Below are 23898 nucleotides of genomic sequence, written 5' to 3'. Positions count from 1 at the left end.
TAAACCCAAGCCTTAATCAACATCTAGCTAGACTGTCCAGCTAGACTGTGCTGAAGACTTGGTCCCTAGCTTGGCAATAGTGGGAAGTGGGGAAAACTTTAGGAGGTGGGGCCCAGTGGATAGAAGTTAGGTCACTGGCAACATTCCCTTACAGGAGATATTAGGACCTGCCCCCCTTCTGTCTCACCTGTTACATCTCAGCCACCCTGAGGTAAAAGGCTTCCTTCACCATGTACTCCCACCAAGATATTCTGCCTTGCCACAGGCCCCAAGCAACAGAGCCAAGGAGCCATGGGTTAAAATATTTAAAACCATGAACCAATATAAACCTGTCCTCCTTTTAAGTTGATTAGCTTGGGTGTTTTACCATAGTAACAGAAAGCTGACTAGCACAACTGCCTTTGTACTGTTAATTCTTATGCTCCTTCAATTTCATTCTGATTTGGATTCAAATGCCCATAACTATTATTCTCTCTCTATCCTTTAATTGTGTGTTAGAAGAGTTGGCAGAAGATAAATTGTTTCCTTAGTTTCACAGATTAACAGATGGATAAGGGCGGTCTTTAGGGGTACGGACTTAGGACAACAATGGTAATGAATTAGGTGATTTAGGTGCTGAGATTTTCAACTTTTGAGATGATTAAAATTACATGAGGTGGGTTTTTTTTTGAGTACTGAAATGAGATGAGGTCCTTGGGATCTATGATATGTTATAAATGTATTTTTTTTCCTATTAGAGGACTAGGAACTATAGAGGCCATAGCCCAGAATGTGGTCTGATGATGACATCATGTGGCACAGATTGTTTGGCATAAGAAAGCAAGGTCAAGTTAAACTTAAAATTGGGGGTATTATCAGGGTCAGCCTAACCTAATCAATCTTTTAAAAAGAATAAATTCTTTCCAAGGAGGAAGGCATGTGAAGATGGAGGGGTATGGACCTGAAGTTGACTTGTAGAAGCCCAGAGAAGTCCCCATCAGACAGACTTATGCAGTTCATAATCACAGAAAGTTATAATAACTAAGTTAATATTGCAAAAGAGTATATTAAAAGCTGTTTGTTAAGTCATTATAGTAGTTGCACAGGAAACCTGAAAGTTGTGGATTGTAAAAGAAAATCCATTTGACATCCCAACCTCCCTCTAAGCAAAAGGCACACTCAAGAAGAATTTGAAGCAGGTGGTGAACCAAAGCAATAAACCCAAACCTTCATCCACTTCTAACTAGGCTATTTAAACTTTCTACATTAACAGAATAGTAGAAGGGGAGCCATGCTCAATTCCATGTCTACACATATTTACCTTAGTCTTTGTTCTGCACATGATATTCTACAATCAATCAGAAATTATGAGACCAACAAAAACAAGGGGAAAACAATTTACTGCCAAGAGACCAAGTATTCAACAGAAAGCGACTCAGAAATGAACTATCAGAAGTGGAATTCAAAATACTAATTAATATGTTATAAATTCATGGATGGATTGGGGAAATGACTTGGGAAATAGAAGCTTTCAGAGTCAGGTGAAAATGCCAGAAGAGAAAATACAAAGTAAATTAATAGAAATGAAATAGTTTTCAACACATTATTAGTGGACTTAACAACTTAAGAATGAATAAATGCAGTGCAAATGACCTTACCTAGAATGAAATATAGAGAGGAAAATAAAAAAGAAAAAAGAAAAGATAAAGCAGAATAAAGGAGCCATGGGAAAATATCAAATAGTGTAGCATATGTATAATTGGAATCTCAAAGGAGAAAAGAGAACAGGGAAAGGTACCATTTGAAGAGATAATAGTTGTGAATTTCCTCCAAATAATAAAATACAAAAAAATACATGCAATAAACCATTTATAACATGAAACTGATAGAAACACAACCAGGATAAATATGAGAGAGAGAGAGAGAGAGAGAGAGAGAGAGAGAGAGAGAGAGAGAGAGAGAGAGAGAAAGGGAGGGAGGGAGGGAAGAGCAAAAACATAAGAGAGACACAAGGGATGGATTGAAAGATACATGTTATATCATGTTAAAACTCAAAGAAAATGAGAAATTTCTATGGCAGCATAAGTAAAAGGCTCATTGGATTCAGAGGAACAATTATGTTCATATTCTTTTTTTTTTTTAAAGAGAGAGTGAGAGAGGGGAGAGAGAGAATTTTTTTTTAATATTTATTTTTTAGTTCTCGGCGGACACAACATCTTTGTTGGTATGTGGTGCTGAGGATCGAACCCGGGCTGCACGCATGCCAGGTGAGCGCGCTACGGCTTGAGCCACATCCCCAGCCCTATGTTCATATTCTTATTAGAAACTACATGAGCCTGAACAGTAGGAAAAAATGCCTTAATCCACTTTTTCTTGAGTATTTTAGAAACATCAGCATTCTTAATGTAAGAGAAAGGGAAAAATATTACCAAATCTGAAAGTTAAATTCACCAAGGAAGCAGAGGGATGAAATCGATAGAAAAGAGAAAAAAAAAATGAATTCAGGAAAGAGAGGCATGGACCCTACAAGTTTTCCTTAGGCACTGGCCTATGGTTGAAACTCAACTTCTCACTTGTTATTTCTAAACGAGATACTAGAGTTTATGTTACTAAATACATTTTAGCCTCTCTGAATATCTCCTTGCAAATCCTTCTTAGTTAGCTTAAAGAAACCGCCCTTCCCTAGATCCCAGATTTCTCTATAGTGCCCAGCAAAGCTATATATATCTAAAAAGTCATCTCTTGACTTTTCAGCTGAACATCTTCCTTACATGAGTGGGAAAATGGAGTAAAGGTAGTTGAATTGCTTAGGTACTTTCCTCCAATGTCTTGCATGTGAGAACTATAGCCTGAATCCCTTAGCCCTTACCGAAGTTTAATACATTTTAACACCCTATTACTCAAGGATAACTTCTGTACTCTGTGATTATGTTTCTTAAATATTGTTTGCATGGAAATGACTCAAGAGATGCCCATGTCCTAATCCCAGGAATTTGGGGGAGTTACCCTATATGGTAAAAAGTGCTTTACAAATGTCATTAAAACTAGGATATTGAGATGAAAAGATTATTTTGGATTACCCAGGTGGGCTGTACATAATCATAAGTGTCTTTATAAGAGGAAGGCAAGAAATCAGAGAGAAATTAGGAAATATGATAAAGAAATAGCACGTTGGGTGATACAAAGATGGGGGTAATTAAAGTAAGCAGGCAGCCCCCTGAGGCTTAAACAGGCAAGAAAACAGATTCTCTTCTAAAGCCAAAAGAAAGCTCCAGTATCTTGACTTTAGCTCAGTAAAACTGATATCCAGAAGAGCAAAAGAATGAATTCTAGTCACTTTCATCCATTGAATTTGCAACAAGTTGTTACAGCAGCAATAAGAAACTAGTGCACATGGAGCATAGGAAAATGTAACCTCCAGAGCACTACTGCCAGAGATATTCAATGAGTTACTCAGGAATCTCTTTTCAACAAGCACGTTGATGATTGTGAAGCAGTTGGTCTGTAGGATACATTTAAGAATAACTGTAAAGTTGAATATAAATGTCAGATATTTTTATTATAAGTTAAGAGAATCGCACTTTTTGGTATCACTAACATAATATGTGGCAATATGATATTTTATGTATTCCCTCCCAAAAGGACAATCATGGGACTCACAATTATTATTATTTAGTTTTGCTCTTAACGTTGACAAAATTAACATGGAAAATTATTTCTCTTCCCCTCTACATGAACACAGTGTAAGTGTTCAGTGTTTTAAACACCTGATTCCTCTCCTGAGGCTCAGAGAGCAGGGAGATGGGGGCCAAATATAGACACATTCAGTATTTCCTGGAATTAATTCCACCCTAACATATGCCACCAGCTACAGTTTAACTTCTGTTTCTATTCCTTTTTCTTTGTGAACTTTCCACATGTGTTCCTCCAAATAATTTTGCCCTTTTTCCTAGTCTTTTCACCAAATGTATTAAAACTTTTAATTTTCCAGTTTGATGATGATATCCTGTGGCAGGCTGAGAACTCCAGAATGGCCCAGTGGGCACAGGCCATGTTCAGATCTCATGATAAGCTGTCTGAGGATCTTCCAGGCCTCGAGAAGACTGAATCAGTGAGACTGCAGTAAAACGCTTCTCATTTGTGTGGCCAAGATGAGGTACAGAGAAGCAGCCATCTTGGGTGAGGGAGATGAGCATTTTCTTGAAGAATATTATTACTTTTTTATATTTTAATTTTCATGGGCATTGAGACAGTCAGATGCATTTAGTGGCCTGTCACCTTGTTGTCTTGGAGAGGTCTCCCTGATACACCACTTCCTTTCACCGGTCATCACATATACAATTAAAGTCAAAATACAGACAATGGCTAAAAAGAATATTGTCCTTCTTCTCCTCATCCTTCTCCCCTTTGTCCTCCTCCTTCTCCCCTTCCTTCTCCTCTTCCTCCATCTCTGTCTCCTCCTTCTCCTTCTTCACCACACAGAAAGGACTAAGCATCATGATGTAACTGGGGTACAGAAACCTGATGGTCACTCTGAATTCTCAGTGTCTATTATGGCTCCATTTCGTTCAAATCTCAGATTAACATGGAATCATACTTATTTACCTGTGTATGACTCTCCCCAGACCATAATACTGGCAAAACAATGATAATTCATTCCCAACTTCCTGTCTTGGGTACTAAGATGCATGTTGGGCCAGAAATAATTAGTGTATCTTGCTCTCATTTATTTCAGGGAGACCTGGGGGATGATGCTTATGATATCCCAGAGAATGTGCTATGGCTCTACTCAGAAAAGGTAAAGATTTATTTTTTGCTCAGATTTCAATAAGAAGTATTCTTTCCAAGAAAAAAAAAAAAAGAAAGAAAGGAGTCCCTTATAATTCTAATGTCACTCTTTGTGGCAGAAATTCAAACCAGACAACAAAAAATTCATATCAGAGAAATAACTAAAGAGTCAAATAGGCCATCAGAAGATGGTTATACTATCATTTTTAAAAAGGCAAATAGCTAACAATATTCAGAATGTGAAGAAAGATAAAAGCCTCCTTAGGCATCCAGTGGATAGAGACTTGATTAAAAACTGGCCTTTGTGCATAAGCAAAGATCAGGCACTGCCTCCTGAGAGCAGTAAAAGTTTGAACTCCTAGATGCCCTTGTCCTAACTTAAATGAAGCAGCAGAACAGGTGCACAGAGGAGGATTGGCAGAAATCATAACCTCCCATCAAAATGAGTGATTTGATTTCAACTCCAAACCCTATGCTTAGGGAAGAAGCTTCTTTCTTCTGCCAATCTTTCACTCTCTCCTCATCCTTGGATCATCTCCTCTGAGAAAAGGCCAAACTACTCTGACTGATCAGAATCCAGGCCACTCTTTGGGCACATCAGTTTACTTTGCTAATGATAGAAATTAGACTCTGTATTTTCCCTTCCAGGCTGGTGCTCAGCCATAAGGAATACTTCTATGCCTTCTGTCACTTCTTGAAGATTTGGGAAAGGTCTCCTAACTGGAGAGAACCTCCTAGTCTCTCTCTGATCTCTCTACAATTGGGAGGCAAACCCAGACTGCCAGGTCCTATGTGAGCAGCAACCTGTTCATTTGCTTTAGTTCTAACCATCTGCTTCTGGAGTTTGCAGGTACTTGGCCTCCAGATTCAGATAGGGGAGGAAGTACAAAAGCTTGAACTTAGGCTCACAATACTTAACACAGACCACTAGACTCCTCAATTCTATTTCCCTCCTACTTCTTATCAGTAGAATCTTCTTTCTATCATAGATATTGATTTATTTTCAGTTTCTCAGCTTCCTTGCAAGTTGGGGCAGCCATGGAATCCAGTTCTCATCAATAAGTCATGTTACTTGTAATGTAATATTTGGGAAAGAATATTCTTCCTAAATAAAAATAAGCAGGTGCCGGAAGAAAGTTCCTTTTATCTACTGCTTTTGGCATTTACTTTTTGGACACAATTGCATTAGAATATGATGATGGGAAGACAGATGTCATCTTGAAACCAAGGCACATTCTTCAAAAGCTGACACATTCAGGGGGTGTCAGTGCAGGAAAGTAAAGGTCTGACAGTTTGAGTCTTTGTGTTAATCATAGTCCAGCTCCCTCTGGAAGATTTGATATCATAGACAGTAAACCTCTCACCACTTAAGCCAGTTTTGGTTTCACAATCTGCAACTGTGACTCTGTGACATCCTAACAACTTATTAGGGTAAAGTACAGGGTTATTCCCAAGATGATTAAAATGGAACTTCGTTTCTCCATTGGCTTATTATCTCTTTATGTGTTTCCTCTATTCTGCAGAAATCCAGAACCTTGGAAAAGAAAAGCTGCCTTTGAACTCTAAATACCGAACACAATATTCCAGTCTTTGCAACAAAAATTCTTCTAAGTTTTTATAGTAAAAACAACTGGAAATTCATATGAAATGCAAAGAAAAACATTTATGGTTTATTGGAGAATACTATGGATCAGTTAACTGTATCATATAAAACGAAATTCTCTTTACTTCTTTTGTTCTAATAAGTATCAACAAACACTTTTGCTGTCTTATAGAATTCCAAGTAAGAAACTCTTTCAAGCCAATATTAGACTAAGACACATAGATTAAAGAGATACTTAGAGTATGGTGGCTAAAAGCAAGTCTCTGTAGCTAGAACACCTTGATTTATAATCTTAATGTGTGTACAGTCATGGAGAAGTCACTTAACTCGAATTGGCTTAATATTTCTCATCTTTTCATGAGAGGCTGACACTCATACCCACCCCCGAGAGTTGTGTTGATATGTAATCTGTCTTAGGACAATGCATGAACCATCGAAAGTGCTATATGTCAGAGTGGAAATGACTCCATCAGCTATACATTGATCTGGTTTTCACCCAATCATCAAATCAAGATAAACTCTGAAAGAAGAGTGGGTAAAAGATATATATCCTGGATTGTAGAGTTTTCCCTATTATTTTAACCCTATACATTTTGTTAATAATAACTTAATCTTTTACTCCATATCTTAGTTTTTTCAAGCAGGAATATTACCATGCCCATAAGCTCAGTAATTTGGGTTTATAATATTTTCTTTTGTTGGTTTTATTTTATTTAAATGTCAAAATATTATTTTCACTGAATTCCAGCTCAGGGAGAAATAAAAATCCAAATATTTGGTGAATTAATGTAACTATACCAGAACCAGGCTTCTGGGACTTGCTGCTGCTCATTTTCAGCAAACTTTCTTACAATAAAACCACCTTCTAAATTGCTGCCCTTTTACCTGTTATATGGCCTTAGAGAATTCATGACTGTATGGCCTTCCTATTACCACTAAGCACCTATTACACCTAGGCAAGATGTTTGATATGCAGTAGCTGGTTCTACAGCAAGCTTAAGGTCTGCTCTGCAAGCTCTGAACATGAGGTTCAGAGGGGTCAACCAGTTAGTTGTCAAAAGTCAAAGAGATGGAAAATTGTTAAAGCAGAATTAGAGCAAGGATCTGTTTTAGCCTTCAATCTCTTTTTTTTCCCCTCGTAAAATTATACCTATTTCTATAGGATAAAATTTTTTAAAACTATTTTTTGTATTAGTATTTATTGTAGCAAAATACACATAATATAAAACTTAACCATCAGTAATGTTCAGTACATTGATAATGTTGTTCTACATCAACTGTATGCAATTTAAGGATATTTCTTTCACTACAAAAGGAAACAGTGTGCACATTAGGCAGCCACTCCCTACTCTGCTGTCTCTACCCCTGACACCTCTAGTATTTTTGTTATCTCTCTGAATTTACCTACTTTTGATATTTCTGTATGTTTTATATAAATGAGAACAAAAATTAGAACAAAATTAGAATTTTTTTGGAAATATACAGCCTGTAAGACCAAATGATCAAAATTTTCACCCACAATGGAAAATTCTTCAGTTATTTTAATAAAATAGTTGGATATTTGGGAATTTCTTTTAGTTCATGCTATAGAAACTGTTGTCAAATGCCAGGTGCTGTGGCTCACACCTATAATCCCAGTGGCTCCAATGGCTGAGATGGGGGATTGAGAGTTCGAAGCCAGCCTCAGCAAAAGTGAGGCACTAAACAACTCAGTAAGGCCCTGACTCTAAATAAAATACAAAATAGGGCTGGGATGCAGCTCAGTGATCAGATGCCCCTGAGTTCCAATCCAGGTACTCCTGCCCCCTCTCCCCAAAAAGTAACCGTTGCCTAGTGTATAAGATTTGGAGTCAAGAGAATTGGGTTTTGGACCTATCTCAATTTTTTTTACTATGAAATTATTATTTTTATTATATGATTCATATTCAAAACACATAAGCATTCTTAACATTTCAGGATTAAAACTATAGAGTAACATGGATAATTCAAAGATGTTGGTTTCACACACTGAGATAAATAAAATAATCTCAGTGCAATTATAAACTAGAGATACTGTAAGTCTGTGCTACTTGAAAATTGTAGCATATGGTAAAAACCATCTACCTTAATTTTATGCATATTATGTATTGGTTTTCAGATGCTAGATAAACCATTCAGGGTTATATTTTGGGTCCACAATGTGCTCATTTCACACCACCTTGAGGTCTAATCTTAGAATGCTTCTCTCTAATTGGCTGCTGTTAAAGAAGGCTTAACTGAAGTAGCATGAGGATGGTTGTCCCACCCATACAATCCCCCCAAAACAGAAATGGTTTTACAAGTAAAAATAAGGACTAGTACTAGCAACAACTGTAGTAGCATAAAGGACTAACTACTTGCATAAAATGATTTGAGGTCATCGTAAGACCTAGTGTCACTCCAAACATTCTCAGTCAGATTGTCAATTGTACCAAAAAATTTGACAACTGAACTTACCCTTTGAATACAGGCACAGTTTCCAGAAGATCATTGCCAAACTGCAGACAGCCCTGTAGAGAACATGCTCTTCTACTACGTGTGCTGCTCAGTAGAGACTGGCATTGCCAGCGGAATGCTCACATCGCAGCACCAGGTCTACCTGCAGGTTCTACCATTCCCATTGGGAATCAGCACCATTCTCCTCTGAATGCCACACATCAGAGGTCTAAACCTTCTGGGTGCCACTGATATAGGGACCACCTAAGGGACAAAGGGCAAATGCACTCCTGGGCCTTAATTCTTAGCTTATTAGCAATAAAGACCTGGTATGTACTTTTTTCCTGCTCTTCCTCCTTCATATATGACCTGCTAGCTCTTCAGAGCATGCTATGTGCCTTTCTCCACACTCTCACTCACTCACTGTCAGTCCTATTGACCTCCGAAGCTAGGTGAAATCATTAAAGCTGAGACAACCCCCACCATTATCTCCAGGGACAAACAACATACAGGATAAAACTATTGAGGAGTAACCAACACAGAAAATTCCTAGGACCCTTAATTTCTTATTTGCCATGATTTGTGTTTTCTTCCACTCCTCACCTGTATGTTCTCTTAACAGCTATCCTCATTGGAAGGCAGAGATGTTTGACAAGATGTGGCACCAATATGAGAGATATAATATATGGTGCCAGGATGAGCAGCTGACCAATGCTCCATCAAGGTCAACATGCTCATCCAGGAAAGAAAAATACCTTTTGAAATGTAACCGAAGCCAACTAATATTCCTAACTCTAGGCCAGCTCATCACCCTTGCACATGAATAAAACTGGCTTTTTCCTTTGTCCAGAGAGCCAGCTTGACTCTCTTTGGTTTCTGTTCTAGCATGTGATCCCAGTAAAAAAAAAAAAAAAAAAAAAAAAAAAAAAAGTCTTGTTCCATCACAATGTGTCTTTATCTGATTATTCTGATGAACAACTCACTTAACTGGTAACATGACTAGACCAAGTGATTTGTGATGTCCATTAAACCTGGCTGGTATTGTTACCCCCACACTAGTGAATTCTAAAGCCAAGGTCTCAGGCTCTCACAACTCTCATCTCATTTCTACTGGCTTCTCTTCTTTGCCTTCCAGTGGCTTGTGATCTAAAAATCTATTGCAAAGCTCTTTTGAGGGCCTGAGCTGTGGCACCCACTTGTAGCTTCTATGAAATCTCTGGCCCTCCATATGCAGCTGGGTGCATTATTGCATGCTGGAATAAAAAGATGTTGTTGTCATAAATATATGGAACTCTCTAATATCTTACAAAGTTGTGCACCAAAATTGTTAATTTACTCAAAGTTTTGGTATGAAATTGTCATTCACTGGATTGGAAAAGGGTTTGTATATCATATCACATAAGGAATGTTTGAGAGGGCTAGAAATATTTAGCATGTAAAATGAAAGTTGATGAATAGAATTCCATAAAAGTTAGTATTCTTAAGTATCAGAGACAGGGGCTATCCATATTCAATGATGAAAACATTAAAACACAATAGAAGTTAATGGGTTTAAGATCATATAGCTGGGGTTTGAACCCACACAACCAAAGCCTGTGTTAACAAATAATTGGTAATACTTCATAAGAAAATGCTCTATAAAAGAATATGAATATGGTTTACACTATTGCTGATGGTAAGACTTTATTCATCAATAAAGTGATGAATTTCTGTATATTCTAAAAGTGAAACTCTGTTATCCCACGAGGAAGTAAATTCTGATAAAATTTCCAAGAACAGATTGGAAGATAATATCTGGGGAACACAATAAATATAATGATTTCCTGCACTAAAATGGCAGATGGGGCTTAATGAGCTCCAGGCTTCATCCTGAGATTCCATGAAAGTAGAAATTAGAATTCTAGAATAGATCAGCCATTTTCTTTAGGACTCTGAGATGCCCAGCCCTGTGCTTGATCTTTCATATATATTGATTTTAATCCTTCACAGTCCTGAAAACAGCTGTGTCCCCATTTAGCAGATAGAGATATTGGTCTCAGACATAGACCTTATTGCTAAAGAATGAGTATCAATTATCTCAAGCTTAGTATTATCAAACTTTATGCTCTCGAAATCCACCTTTGTTTAATATTTGTGCAATATTAAACTCCTCAACAGTAGCAAAGAAATGAAGCATCTATGCAAAAAAGCTTGCCTGGTTCATTACTTACCATGTTCTCTTTAATTGTGGTAATAATAATGTAGATGAGGGTGGTGGTAAAATTCATAATCACAATTTGAATACTACCCTAATTTTCTTTTATTGCTACTTGTGAATGGGTCAGTGTTGTACATGGAATATTTAAGTTGAAATGTCGTTTCCAATACTTAATAGAATTCAATTAGGATTTTATTGATTAATTAGTGTCTACTTGAAGCATTCTATTTTTCTAAAGGCCAGTAATGCACCTGACTATTCCCTAAATGTTAACATATTCAGATAATTATAACTACATCATACTTGCTGCTTAGACTGCTTGAGTTACTTGCTTTTACAGATGTTTCAGATTCATGTAAAGTAATCTTTTAAAGTAAAAATGATATTTAAATAACCTAACGTAATCATTATAGAAAATCTCTTAAATACCCATTGATTTATGGCTGCAAACATGCCAGCACCTTCTTACACAGAATCTCATTTTCAAATGCTTTAAATGCATTGAATACAAAGGAAACCTTATATCCAACAGGCATTGCAGAGTAATAAGGTCAAATGCATTGTTTAAAGAATTCAGAGGATGGTCTAGCAGCATGAATGACAAACATAGACTTCAAGTTCAGACGGAGCCTATCAAAGAGTCTGATAACATCTTGTCCCAAGTATCATTAAATATCTGCAATACTGTTTCTACAAAAAGAGCTGTACCTGGACTGTACCTCTAGTAATTGGGAGCAGGCAAGTTCTATTCATTGGGCTAATGCTCAATGGTCATTGGAATGGGGTCAACTCTTCTTTCATAGATAGAAAGGCAAAAACTAGGTATGTGAAGTTATGGAGAAAATTAAATGAGGTTTCAGGACACATATAGGTCTCAAAGTATATTCTGTATGGAAAAGGAAATTGACTGAATTATGTTATATGCACATATAGATATGTAACAACATTTGTATAATTATAATACACTAATAAAAGTTAAGATAAATAGGTAAATAAATATTGAGTATTTATTATGTAAAATGTTTTGCTGGTTGCACACAATAAGGTGAAAATAAATATTGCCCCATGCTGTCTATATGCCAGCTAAAGTACCTAAGTTATTTAAATTTCACATATAAACTTATAAGGTGGTATAGTTATCCTCACCTTCGACATCAAGATGGCAACTAATAGACAAAATTAAGTAATTTGTGCACTATTGCTTAGTCATGTCAAAATTTCAAAGCCTGGTCCCATTAGAACTTTCTGGGAATGATTATGAAAATATCCTTGGTTATGGCGTCCCGACTGAATGTGAATCCTTGGCGGGGGGCGGGGGGGGGACTGTACATCTACAGGGTATTAGTAAAGGTTTTCAAAGGAATGTATATGTGGTGGGGGGGGGAGGGTTTCGTGGAACAGGCTCATATAATTACAAGGATTAAAAGTCCTAAGAACTGCAGTCGGCAAGTTGGTGATTCAGGAGAGCTGAGTTCTAGTTTGAAGGCCATCAGGTAAGAGATCCAAGAACAACTGGTATTTCATTCTGAGCCCCAAGCCAGGTATATCATTCACATCCCAGTTGTGCCAGTGCAGTGGGGAAAGGGTTGCAGGAAGCCCAAGAAAGTCCCCAAAGGCAGCATGGGAGACATATGGTTTATTGGGGAAAGCTTACAAGAGATCAGTGACTAATCCAAGAAGCGTTCAGCGGCAATAGACTGACACTAATGTTACCTCTTCTTCATGGTTTTTGTCCAGTGGTGACTCTGGACAAAACCTCTTCTTCATGGTGTTACCTCTTCTTCATGGTTTTTGTCCAGTGGTGACTGGCTGGACAGGTGTCAGGTATCCTTTCACAGGTGCCCTCTGTTCTGCACCTGTCCCCACTCAGAGAGGGGTTTTATATGTTTGTTATAGAAGCAATGATATTGACATTGTCATCATTAGCTTTCTTTGCTTCTATGATCAGCATCTCAAGGAGAAATTATCCTAGCAGTCATTCAAGAAAATAGCTTTCTAATGATAACATTCTCTTGCCCTAGCTCCCAGGGTCTATGAGAAAGCCTGTGTCCTTCAAGATAATATATATCTGGACTTTCAGCTCAGACTTGTTCTTATTGTTCCCTTGACTTGGTTAGGTTTTGGGGACAGAGAAGGGGCATTCGGGGACTTGGTGTTTTACTCTCCCTCTTTTCTTTAAGAATGATATGGCAGGAAGAGATTGGAACCACAGCTGCTGGCAGCCAAACAGAAGGAGTGCCCTCTTTCTCCCCTTCATGTTCAGGTGGCAAAGGTGGAATGAGGTAGGTGTCATATCTTTGTTTCATTCAGGCTTGGATGAGGCCCATCTACACTGACTGATCTACTCAATCTACCAATTCAAATGCTAATCTCTCTTGGAAATAGCCTGAAAACACACAGAATAATGTTTGACCAAATATCTGGCCAGACCGTGCACCAGTCTAGTTGATACAAAAGGTGCAGAAAGACCTGTAATCCTTGGACAGCTTCTCATTACTCTACTCAGTAGTTATTAAATTTGGTGGCACATTGAAAACATCCAGGGAAATTTAGCAATTACTAATTATGACTGGGTCCCACCTCTAGAGGTTTGGATTCAATTGGTCTCATTTTATGTGAAGACAGGATTGAGAAACAAGGCTAGAGCCCTTCTCTGAAATGCAACTGGTGACCTTTTACTCTTAGCTACTAGACATGCTCTTTCTGTCTTTCTCAGATGGCATGCCATTGCTCACCCCATGATGAGAAGTGGCCAAAGATCAAATTGTATCCAGAGCTTTCAGACCTATTCACAAACAGTCCTGCTGCATCCTGTGGCTGTGGCCGTCTGATTGCAAAGAGAAAAGAGTTTTCCCAAAGGGATCCAGGTCTATTTCCCTTTTTTGTAGGTAGAAGGAAATTGTGCATCTTTGCCCTTCAAGCTGACTCCTCATGAGTCACGTTACTCACACTGGCATACTAGCAAATTGTTGCTTCAGAGAAGTTCAGGAGCAGCAGTTGTTGTTCCTAAACTGTATTTTACAGATTTTCCACATCAGTACACTTGCCGAATGAGGAAATTGCAAGCTGTGGCCTCTGCTTGTTCTACAGTTGCAGCAGCTGCGTTGAAAGAGGATATATTTAGACACAGGTTGGGGGAGTATATCAAAGTGCTCTAGGTCACAACTACCCTGAAGTCCCTCCAACAGGAGAAAGCATCAGTATGTTGCACATAGTATGTGTTCAACCATTGTGCCTTTATCAACTCCCACTTTCTAGCATCTTCCAAGTGTCAATCATTGTCCAATGATCTGAGTAGGGTAAGAGGTGGATCTCTGTTCTCATAGGAATTTACGACATGTAATGCAGTGTGGGCTAGCTCAGGAGATCTAAGGACAGCTTAAAAATCTGAACTTTCACAACAAAATTGAATTTATCTATTTGCATGCACAGGTTATTGTTATTAACAGAGGTGATATGTTGTCATTCATTTCCAACTGATACTGCAAAAATGGATGATACTAAATTTGGGATTGAATTGCATGAAGAAGGGGAGGCAGTAGTATATGAGAGCTACAGGGTATAAAAAAAGAGACACTAGCCAGAGGTGTTTAGTGGCATTGGAACTGGGCCTTTTTTAAAAAGAGGGTATCTGAATATAGTAGGACAGGAGAAAAGGAGATAGCAGAACTTTCAGGGCAAGGATCATAACCTAAGCAAAATTCTGAGACGGTCATCAAGCGCAGTCTGTGAGCAATATGGAGACTTGTTTCTGGATAGAGGTGACTGGTGGAGTTGGCCAGACGTCTGATATGTATTTCCCTCAGAAAATTTGCAAAAACCTTGTTACTTTGTACCTCCCTCTTTCATAGAACATTTGCCATTCTTAAATCTGCTTGCTGATGTAATTTTATCTCTAACTAGAGTGTCAGTTTTATTTTCATACAGCTTCGTCTCAATCCATATATTCTCACTTTTAATTTAACATGAAATAGATGCTCAACAAACACATACTCAGTAAATGAATAAGTGGATTTGTGAATGGCCTAGAGAGCTAATATAGGATGTAAGTAATTTAATTTTCTGTTTCATATACAACTTGAGTGAAAAGAATGATTTAGAAAAAATATCAATTTTCATAACATAATTGAGTTTTGCTACTGGCATGCACTGGTTATTACTGTTAAGAAAGATGGTGTGTTGTCACATAATTTTTTCTTCCAACTTAAAAAGATGGCAAAAATTAATGCTTCTGAATTTGGGACTGAATTACAAACACTTGTTTGGCTTGTAGGAGTTTATGCCCTAGGAGAAGTGAAGTTTTGCAAAGAAAAGATGTAGTATAATATGTAGTTTTTGTGGGCTTTCTGAATAACAATGTTTTACCTCCTTTGGTTTATTCCATTCTTCTTACTTCCTCATTATATGCTTTTATTCATTTCTTCATTCAATATAGTATGTGGTCTATGCTAAGTCTTTCTCTCAGCATAGCATCTTTGAGATTTATTCATGTTCTTGTTGAGTTCCTTCTTTGATTAATGACAAGTATTCCATTATTGGAAAAGTAAGATGATTATTTGATCCACTTGGGTTGATTAACACTTGAACTTTTTCCATATTTGGGCTATTATATTATTCCATGAACATTTGTATTCAATTCATTTGTGGACATATATTCTCAATTATATTAGGTCAATACCTAGATGTGGAAATGTTGGGCAATAGGGAGGATTTCTATAATGGTTAACACTGTATAATATTGTCAACATTTTTCCAAAGTGTTTGTAAAACTTTATAACCAGCAATTTTTGAAAGTTCTAATTGTCCCATGTGTGGTGAGCCGTTTCTGCGGACTGTGGTCACCATTACAAGATGGCGCTGGCTCCGCTGTGGTCTGTGATAAACAACTCCTTATTTGGGAGAGTTGGCACGTGATCTTTTAACACCCTATGAGAAAGCTCCACGTAGCAGCTTCGCATTGGGGCTTGGGATGCTTTATTAAGGCTGGGAGGGGCATCCGAGAAGGAGAAGAAGAAACATCAGGGGCCTGAATAAACGGCTGAAAGAAGATTCCTGTTGTTGCGTCTTCCTTGCGGGCAAGGGGTCGCGACACCCATGTACTTGTCAACATGAGATTTTAGCAAGTTTTAAAAATTTTATTCATTCTTCTCATTCTGTACTGATATTTCAACATAGTGTTAATTTGCATGTCCTTGATGACTAACTTTGTTGAATGTTTTCTGATGTGCTTTGTCTGCCTTTCCTGTGCATCTTTTGTGAGGTATTTGTTCACAATTTTTTCCTTGTATTTATGTTAGATTATTTGTTTTCTTATTAATCAATAGAAATTCAGTATTTTATTTCTTATTATTGGGATCCACATCCTCCCCCTTTTTTTTCCATTTTGAGACAGGTTCTCATTAAGAAGTGGCTTAGGGCTTTGCTAAGTTGCTGAGGCTTATCTTGAACTTGTGAATCTCCAGGCTGAGTCTCTTGAATTGCTGGGATTACAGGCCTGCACCACTGGACCTGGCAGAAATTCTGTATTTTCAACATGAGTCTTTTATCAGATATATGAATTTAAAATATGTTCTGTGGCTTGTGTTTTCACTAAAATAACTATATTTTGATGAGCAGAAAAGTTTTTACTTGTTAAAGTCCAATTTATCAATTATTTTTTCTTTTATAATTAATGTATGTTCAATCTTTCAGTTCTAGTGCTATTTTAGTAGATTCATCTTGAACTAGTTTTTGTGTACGGTGTGATAGAAGAATATAGGCTCATGCATATTGTGAGTGTGTGTGTATTTAACCCAGGGAAACTCCACCCCTGAGTTATGTCTCAGCCCTTCTTATTTTTTGAGACAAGATATTGCTATGTTGCTGAGGCTAATCTGAAAAACTTAAAAAAAAAACAAACAACTAAAACACATCCACATTCACATATTGACTGTTCGGTGCACTTACTTCTTTGTCCTTATATCTTATGCCTACACATACTTCAGTGCCTTTATTACTAAAATAGTTTGTAAATCCTTAGAGATAATAGTGTGAGCCTTTTGATCTTCTTTTTAAAGATGACTTTGGCTATTCTGGTTCTTTTCTTTTTCTCTCTATATATTTTAGAATCTTTTCAATTTTTAAACAAAGTGTTTCCATATAAATTAATGACTATTTACCGATTTATATAGGCAAGTTTCAAATGCAATTTCAATGCCCTATTAAAATTGAACTGGGGTTGGCAATTTTTTAATAAAGCATTTTGCATTAAGATAGTAAAAATTTTCATATATATATGTGTGTGTGTGTGTGTGTGTGTATGTGTGTGTGTGTGTCTGTGTAGGGGAAGTACTGGAAATTGAACCCAAGGCCACTTAACCACTGAGCAAACCCCCAACCCTTTTTTAATATTTTATTTGGAGACAGGGTCTCTCTGACTTGCTTAGGGCTTTGCTAATTTGCTGAGAATGGTTTTGAACTTGTAATCCTCCTGCCTCAGCCTCCTGAGCCGCTGAGATTACAGACGTACCACCACATCCAACAGAATGAGTATTTTTTAAAAATATAAGCTTTCTAGTCCATAAACATGGTTATCTTTTCCTTAGAATTTTTTTTTTATCTTGAGTGGGGTTATAAAGCTATTAGTTTTGAGTTTTGCACATCTTTTATAAATTGGTCAAGCATGTTCAGGTTTTCTATTATTTTTAATTATTATAAAATATATAATTTATTATCTAACCAGTTTTAAGTTTTAAGAGTTCAATAACAGTAATATATTCACATTTTTTTGTGCAACCATCACCATCATTCATCCCCAATACTCTTTTTATCTTGAAAAACTGAAACTTTGTATCTATTAAAGAACACATTGCCATTCCCCCATCCTCCAACCCTCTGGCAACCATCTGGTCCTTTTTGAATTTGATTGATTGCTCTAGTACCTTATGTAAAAGGAATCATGCAGAAGTTATTTTTCTGTGGCCATATTTTACTTAGCATAGTGATCTTATGATTCAACTATGTTGCTGCATGTGTCAACATTTTCTTTCTTCTTAAGGTTAACTAATATCCCATCATATGAATATGTCACTTTTAATTGATTCATTTGCGTGTCAGTAGCCATGGGTTGCTCCAATCCCTTGGCTATAAGGAATAATGTGGCAATGAATATAGATATACAAATGTCTTCTTGAGACTTTGGTTTCTTTTCTTCTGTTAGACAGCCAGAAGTGGAATCACTGGATTCCATGCCAATTCTATTTTTAATTTTGTGAGGGACCACTATAGGAATTTCCATGTGGTTCTACCATTTTGCATTTCCATTGACAGTGCACTAGGGTTCTGATTTCTCCACATTCTCATATTTCTCCTTCTTCTTTTCCTTTTAGCCACCTTAATGTGTACGAGTTAGAAATACAAGTTTCTTTTGCTGCTGTTTTAAATACTTTTCTATTAAAACTTTTGATGGGTTATTACTAGTATATAGAAATACTGTATTTTCTATTCTTAAGAAAGTTGCTTATTATTTTAAAAATTTGTTTTACTTTGGTTTTAGACACCATAGGGTTATCCACATACACAATTTTATCACATGCTTTAAAAAACTTTGTTGTCATAAGAACATTTAACATGAGATCTACTTCCTTAACAAATTGCCAAGTGTTCAATAATACAAGCATTGTAGACTCTAGATAAAATGTTGCTCTAGAGTGTATTCATCTTACCTAACCAAACTTTAATGTCCTTTGATTTGTAACTCTCCATTTCCCTCTCTTCTCACCCCAAGGAATAATGATTTCAGTCTTTGGTTTTATGAATTTTGCTATTTTAGATACTTCATATGAGTGGCATTGTGCAGTATTTTTTTTTCTATGACTGGTTTATTTCACGAAGCACAATGTTTTAGGCTCCAAACTTATTGTCACATATTGCAGAATTTTCCTTTTTTTTTTTTTTTGAAGAATGACTGTATACTACCTTTGCTGTATCCTTTCATTTGTTAAAGGATATTCAGGTCATTTAGCATCTTGGCTAATGTAAATAGTGCTGCAATCATCATGAGAGGGCTATATCTCAATTTCAATTCTTCTGTATAAATAAATACACAGAAGTGGGATTGCTGAATGAATCATTTGCTAGTTTTATATTCTGCAACTATTGAGATAATAACTTTTACGTATTGTTTTAATGTTATAATTAACATTGACACAGTATTTGAAATTTGAATCAACCTTGAATATCTGAGATTAACCCTACTTGATTATGTAATATATTTTTTTGTTATTTATTGCTGACTTTGTTTGCTGACATTTGGTAAAGATTTTTTTGTGTGGAATTTATCTAAGATTAGTATTATTTCACTCTGAAATGTTTAACATCATTATCCAATGTAGTTATTTTGTATTGTTTTCTGAAAAGCACATCTTCAATTTTGAGTTTACTTTCTTTATGAAATTAGATTTTCTAATCATTTTGATTCAGTTTGGAAATTTATATTTCTTGAGTAATTTGTCCATCATCTGAGTTGTCAAGCTTCATTACAAAAAGTTTTTCATAATCATTACTTTTAATGGTTTTAGGATATTTAGAGATATTGTTCATTTTGTTTCTGTTAGTGATTTTTTTTCTCATTTGAAAAATCTTTTTATGTCTTGCTTTGAAATTTTCAATTTTATTAGTATTTCTAAAACCCAACTTTAGATTCTTTATTTTTTTCAACCTTTTCTATTTTACTGAGTTATGTTTATTTTTATTACTTTCTTTATTCTACTTTGAGTTTACTTGTTTTTCATTTTCTAATTTCTGAGGGTGTAAATAAAGATGGATGATTTTAAACCTTTCCTTTTCTCTAATTATTTAAATATATAAAATTTCCTCACTGCTTTCATTAATTCCCACAAATTCATATGTTCTGCCTTTTTATATCATTCAGTTGAAATGATTTGCTAATATATCTTGTCATTTATTTCTGATCAATTTATTATTTTGAAGTATATTCAAATTTTTGGAAATCTTTTCCAAATATACTATTGAATTATAATGTAATTATATTGTAGCCCCAGCTTATATTATAACATATTATAATCTATTTATAATTTGTTAAGATTTATTTTAAAGGCCTAATATGTTATCTGTCTTGGTAAATATTCTAGGCACTATTGAAATAAATCTATATTTACTGGATGTAATGCTCTCTAAAAGGCTAATTATGTGAATTTGTTTAGTAGGGTAGTTCAGGTGTTCTGTATCCTTAGTATTTCTCTAATTGTTCTGTTGGTTGCTGAGAGATGGGTGTTAAAATGATTTAGAGGTCAAGACCTACCTTAGACCAATTAATTCAGAGCCTCCAAAATGCACTCTTCCAAGAAATTTTAATGTGTTGCAGGATTGAGGAAATACTGTTTAGAGAAAAATGAAATTCTCATTGACAGTGTTGACAGAAATCTTGTCTATAATCATGTTGATTAAACACACACACAAATAGAGGGAGATCTAAACTTTGCTAATAGTTCTTACAAAATTTTAAAGCCAAATCAAATACAAGAATTATAAACAAAACCACAAAATCAGTATGATTCCAATTAGTGATGTTCATTTAATGCCTTATGTTTTGCTAAAACCACATTGCCAGTGTTGGTTTTAATAGTGGAAAGATGTAGCCTCAGGTCGTGTTCTATATTTAATCTGCTTTTTGTATTTTGAATTCAATAATACTTATGCAGAAATCTCCTTTCCTCTAAGTATGTCGTACTAAATTGTACTAATAACAGCATTGTCATTTGGTTAAGAATAATTATGTCCTCTCCTTAACCAAAATTCTCCCAGAAGGCAATTCTTCCATGCTGATTTTAACAAATACTAAGCCTTAATGGTTGATCATTACCTCCTTTCCATATTATATTTGATTTTTACTTTTTTCGTACTGGTTTGTAGACAGCCAAATGTGTTCTTCACCATGTATTCTGGAAGAATTGAGCCCTATGGTGGATTTAACTGCCCACCCCATTGGTTGATCCTTTCCTTTGAAATTTATAGTGATAAGGGGGAAGCCCCTGAGTCTTTCATAATGGTGACTTAGAAAGGAGTTGACAGGCTTCTACTTTGCAGTGACATAACATTCAGATGTGGGGTCTTAATCTCATTACTTCATTGTTTGAGTTAGAAATTCAAGACCAGACATCTGTGATCTTGACCATATAACTATGAACTAGTCAACCAAGGAGGAGTGCTCACAAGCAAGGAGAGTGAGCAAGCTGGACCTCAATAACCAGAATGTCAAGGCTCTCCTTCCAATGGCAGATTCTGTGCTATTGTGCTTGGGTAAGTATGTGTGTGCTAAGCATCTGAATAGGTCTTGCAGGTACTGCGTATATCACTTAAGAACTCTGTAAAATGGTTTGGTTTTGTTGAAGATAAGGTTAGGATTATAGTGTTATGAAAATCTGCCTTAATGCAATTATTTATAGGTTCAGGAACATAAAACTCCTCGTTGCTTACTTACTATCTTTGCTACTAGTAAAACTGGCAAGAGAAAAACAGTGATAAGAGCAAGTAATGCATCATGTGCTGTATTGGTTCAAATGGAGAAGCACACCATTAGGAGATATAAGGGATTTATGGTAGAGAAATGACTCACATAATTGTAGGAGCTGGTCGGGCCTTCTCTGTTAAGCTGCTGTCTTTGTTTCTGATACCACAGTTTGAAGTCCACCTGAAAGGCAAGCAGAAAGGGAAGACAGATGTAAAGGGCGGGAGATCAAAGGTAATTTGAAACTCACAGCAGGAGATGAAACCCCAAACATACAGACCTAAATCCCCATCAGTTCTTATTGCCTCTGATGTTGGTGGCATGGGTGGGTTTCAGAAGTCTGGTCATGTTGTCCGGGGTTTAGTGGGCACACACACACCACAGGAGTTGGAAAGCAGAAGGATCCAGGGGCAGGGAGACCAGGCATAGGGCTTCCTCTGACTAACACCAAAGCAGTGCATCAGTCACACTGGGTGTACTCTACAAACTGGCTAATCCTCTCCTTCTATCCACACCTGATCAGAAACTCCCTTGCGGCCCATTCTAAATGAAAACATGCCAAAAAGTGAAGTCTGTCAAATCAAGTTGGCACATTACAAAGCCACTGGTAAATGTGGTGTTGACTATTAAGACTGAGTTTCATCAATAATTTGTCATTATAAAATTCATTAAGCACCTGTTATGTGCCAGGCATTGTAATAAATGCCTAGGAAACAGGAGGGCTGGGTGAGTCCTGGAACAGGAATTCTTATGAGTCTTGATTTCAGCCAGTGTCTAGTGATATCTATCAACCTTCACTTGGTTAAAAGTATGATCTTAAGAATAAATGCAGATCCTCAAATCCTGGGTCCTAATTCCATCATAGCATGCTCATAAAATGAATTTGGATATTTGTATTTTTCCCCATTACTCTGAAAACAAAAGCATAGAAATTAAAAGCATTGTGTTTTCACTTAGAGATGTCACAGAAATGACAGATGCCCAGTTTGAAAAGCCATTGTTTCACATCATCAACATTAATTCAGACAACAGATCTTAAAAGCAATTAGAATCTTGCTCTGTTCTGGGTAAAGTGATAAGGGATGAGGCTACAGAATTAAATCATACGCTCTGTTCACCAGAAGCCCTTGTGATCCCAAGTAAACAATCATGCGCTAACAGGAAATTCTGTGGTCAGGCAACATCAACGTATCCAGAGCCTTAGAGAAGCATTATAATTTCTGGGACTTTACTGAGGCAAATGAGAGTGTCCATCCATCTCTCTTTACTCAATTACCACTGCAGCCTAAAGAAAGAGCTACTTGAATTCATGGCCACTCGCTGTTATTTGCATGATGAATATCCACTCTGAGATTCTCCCTATGTTTTATCAGCTGCTGTCAGCAGTTATTTGGGCACTCCCTTGCTAAAAACTGAAAAATGGAACCAGGCACTCCAACAGCATCTGGTAGGTTATGCAGAAAGAATAGTTAAACGTCAAACAGATTTTGTATGGCCTTGGTCTTGTCTCCCTTCTGCACTGCGAACATCTGACCCTTGCACTAGTTCTGCAGGAGGCACAGAACCCCAGTGCACTTGGCAAGATTTCAGTGTGGCAAGTTGCTTACACCCTCTTTATTAGAAATCTTCCATCTAGCCATAGTCACATTAGAGGGACTGTGTTTTGTGATGTCTGAGCACTACCATGGGGTACAGGATGGTAGAGGGCAGAGTTGATGAGTTTCTTCTCTTTCCAAAGCACCTGTTTGACTTTCTAACTACTGTTCTCTTCTTGCAGTACAGACTCTGGAGCCTATTCCTTGGGAAGTACTACAGCTAAAGAACCAAACCAAACCAAAGGCACAGAGAACAAAATGTGTACAAGGGATAAACAAATGACTCAGGGTTCTGGACCCACAACACAGAATGCATACTGAAATAAGGCAAAAAATGAGAGGGTGGGGTTGAGGACGGACAAGGTTTATATTAAAAAGAGAAGTATATGCAGACATGACAGAGTAACAATGAATCCACGCTTAAGATGGAGCTTCCATGGCCAGTTACAAAGACATCTAAGAAACCCTTTATGGGTCCTAAGACACTTGAGCCCCTTAAACCCTATAATTTAAATTCTGGAACTATATCAGTGAAATGGACACAGGTGAAATAAAATAGAATGCAAATAAGAATTTTAACTTGTATATTTTTATATTAACTCCTTAATTAATGTGTTATAGTAATTATCTCATTATTGTAATGTAATTTTGTTCCATACAACAATTATATTTTATGGTATATAATTATTTTATATACTATATATAGGTATATTATGCACTGGCTTCTATAATATATAATTATATAGTGATATGATTATATTATACACTCCATTTA

At 36.5% G+C, this 23898-nt stretch overlaps 1 protein-coding gene across 2 annotated transcripts in view; it reads left to right on the top strand.

The window, feature by feature from the left end:
- LOC308630841 (uncharacterized protein) overlaps positions 1 to 23623 on the top strand; it is a 263388-nt gene extending 239765 nt beyond the window's left edge. For both annotated transcript variants that reach the window (XM_081261616.1, XM_081261615.1), the window contains 3 exons: positions 13202 to 13303; positions 21700 to 21762; positions 23306 to 23623. In XM_081261616.1, the coding sequence (XP_081117742.1) occupies positions 13202 to 13303; positions 21700 to 21762; positions 23306 to 23347 (207 nt within the window). In that variant the 3' untranslated portion in view covers positions 23348 to 23623. The remainder of the gene's footprint in view (positions 1 to 13201; positions 13304 to 21699; positions 21763 to 23305) is intronic.
- The last annotated feature ends 275 nt before the right edge of the window (positions 23624 to 23898 follow it).

Source organism: Spermophilus citellus (genome assembly GCF_964194105.1).
Source record: "Spermophilus citellus genome assembly, chromosome: 11".
In the NCBI taxonomy this organism is placed as follows: Eukaryota; Metazoa; Chordata; class Mammalia; order Rodentia; family Sciuridae; genus Spermophilus; species Spermophilus citellus.
The sequence above is the reverse complement of the archived record's forward strand: the minus strand, read 5'-3'. Positions and strand labels throughout refer to the sequence as shown.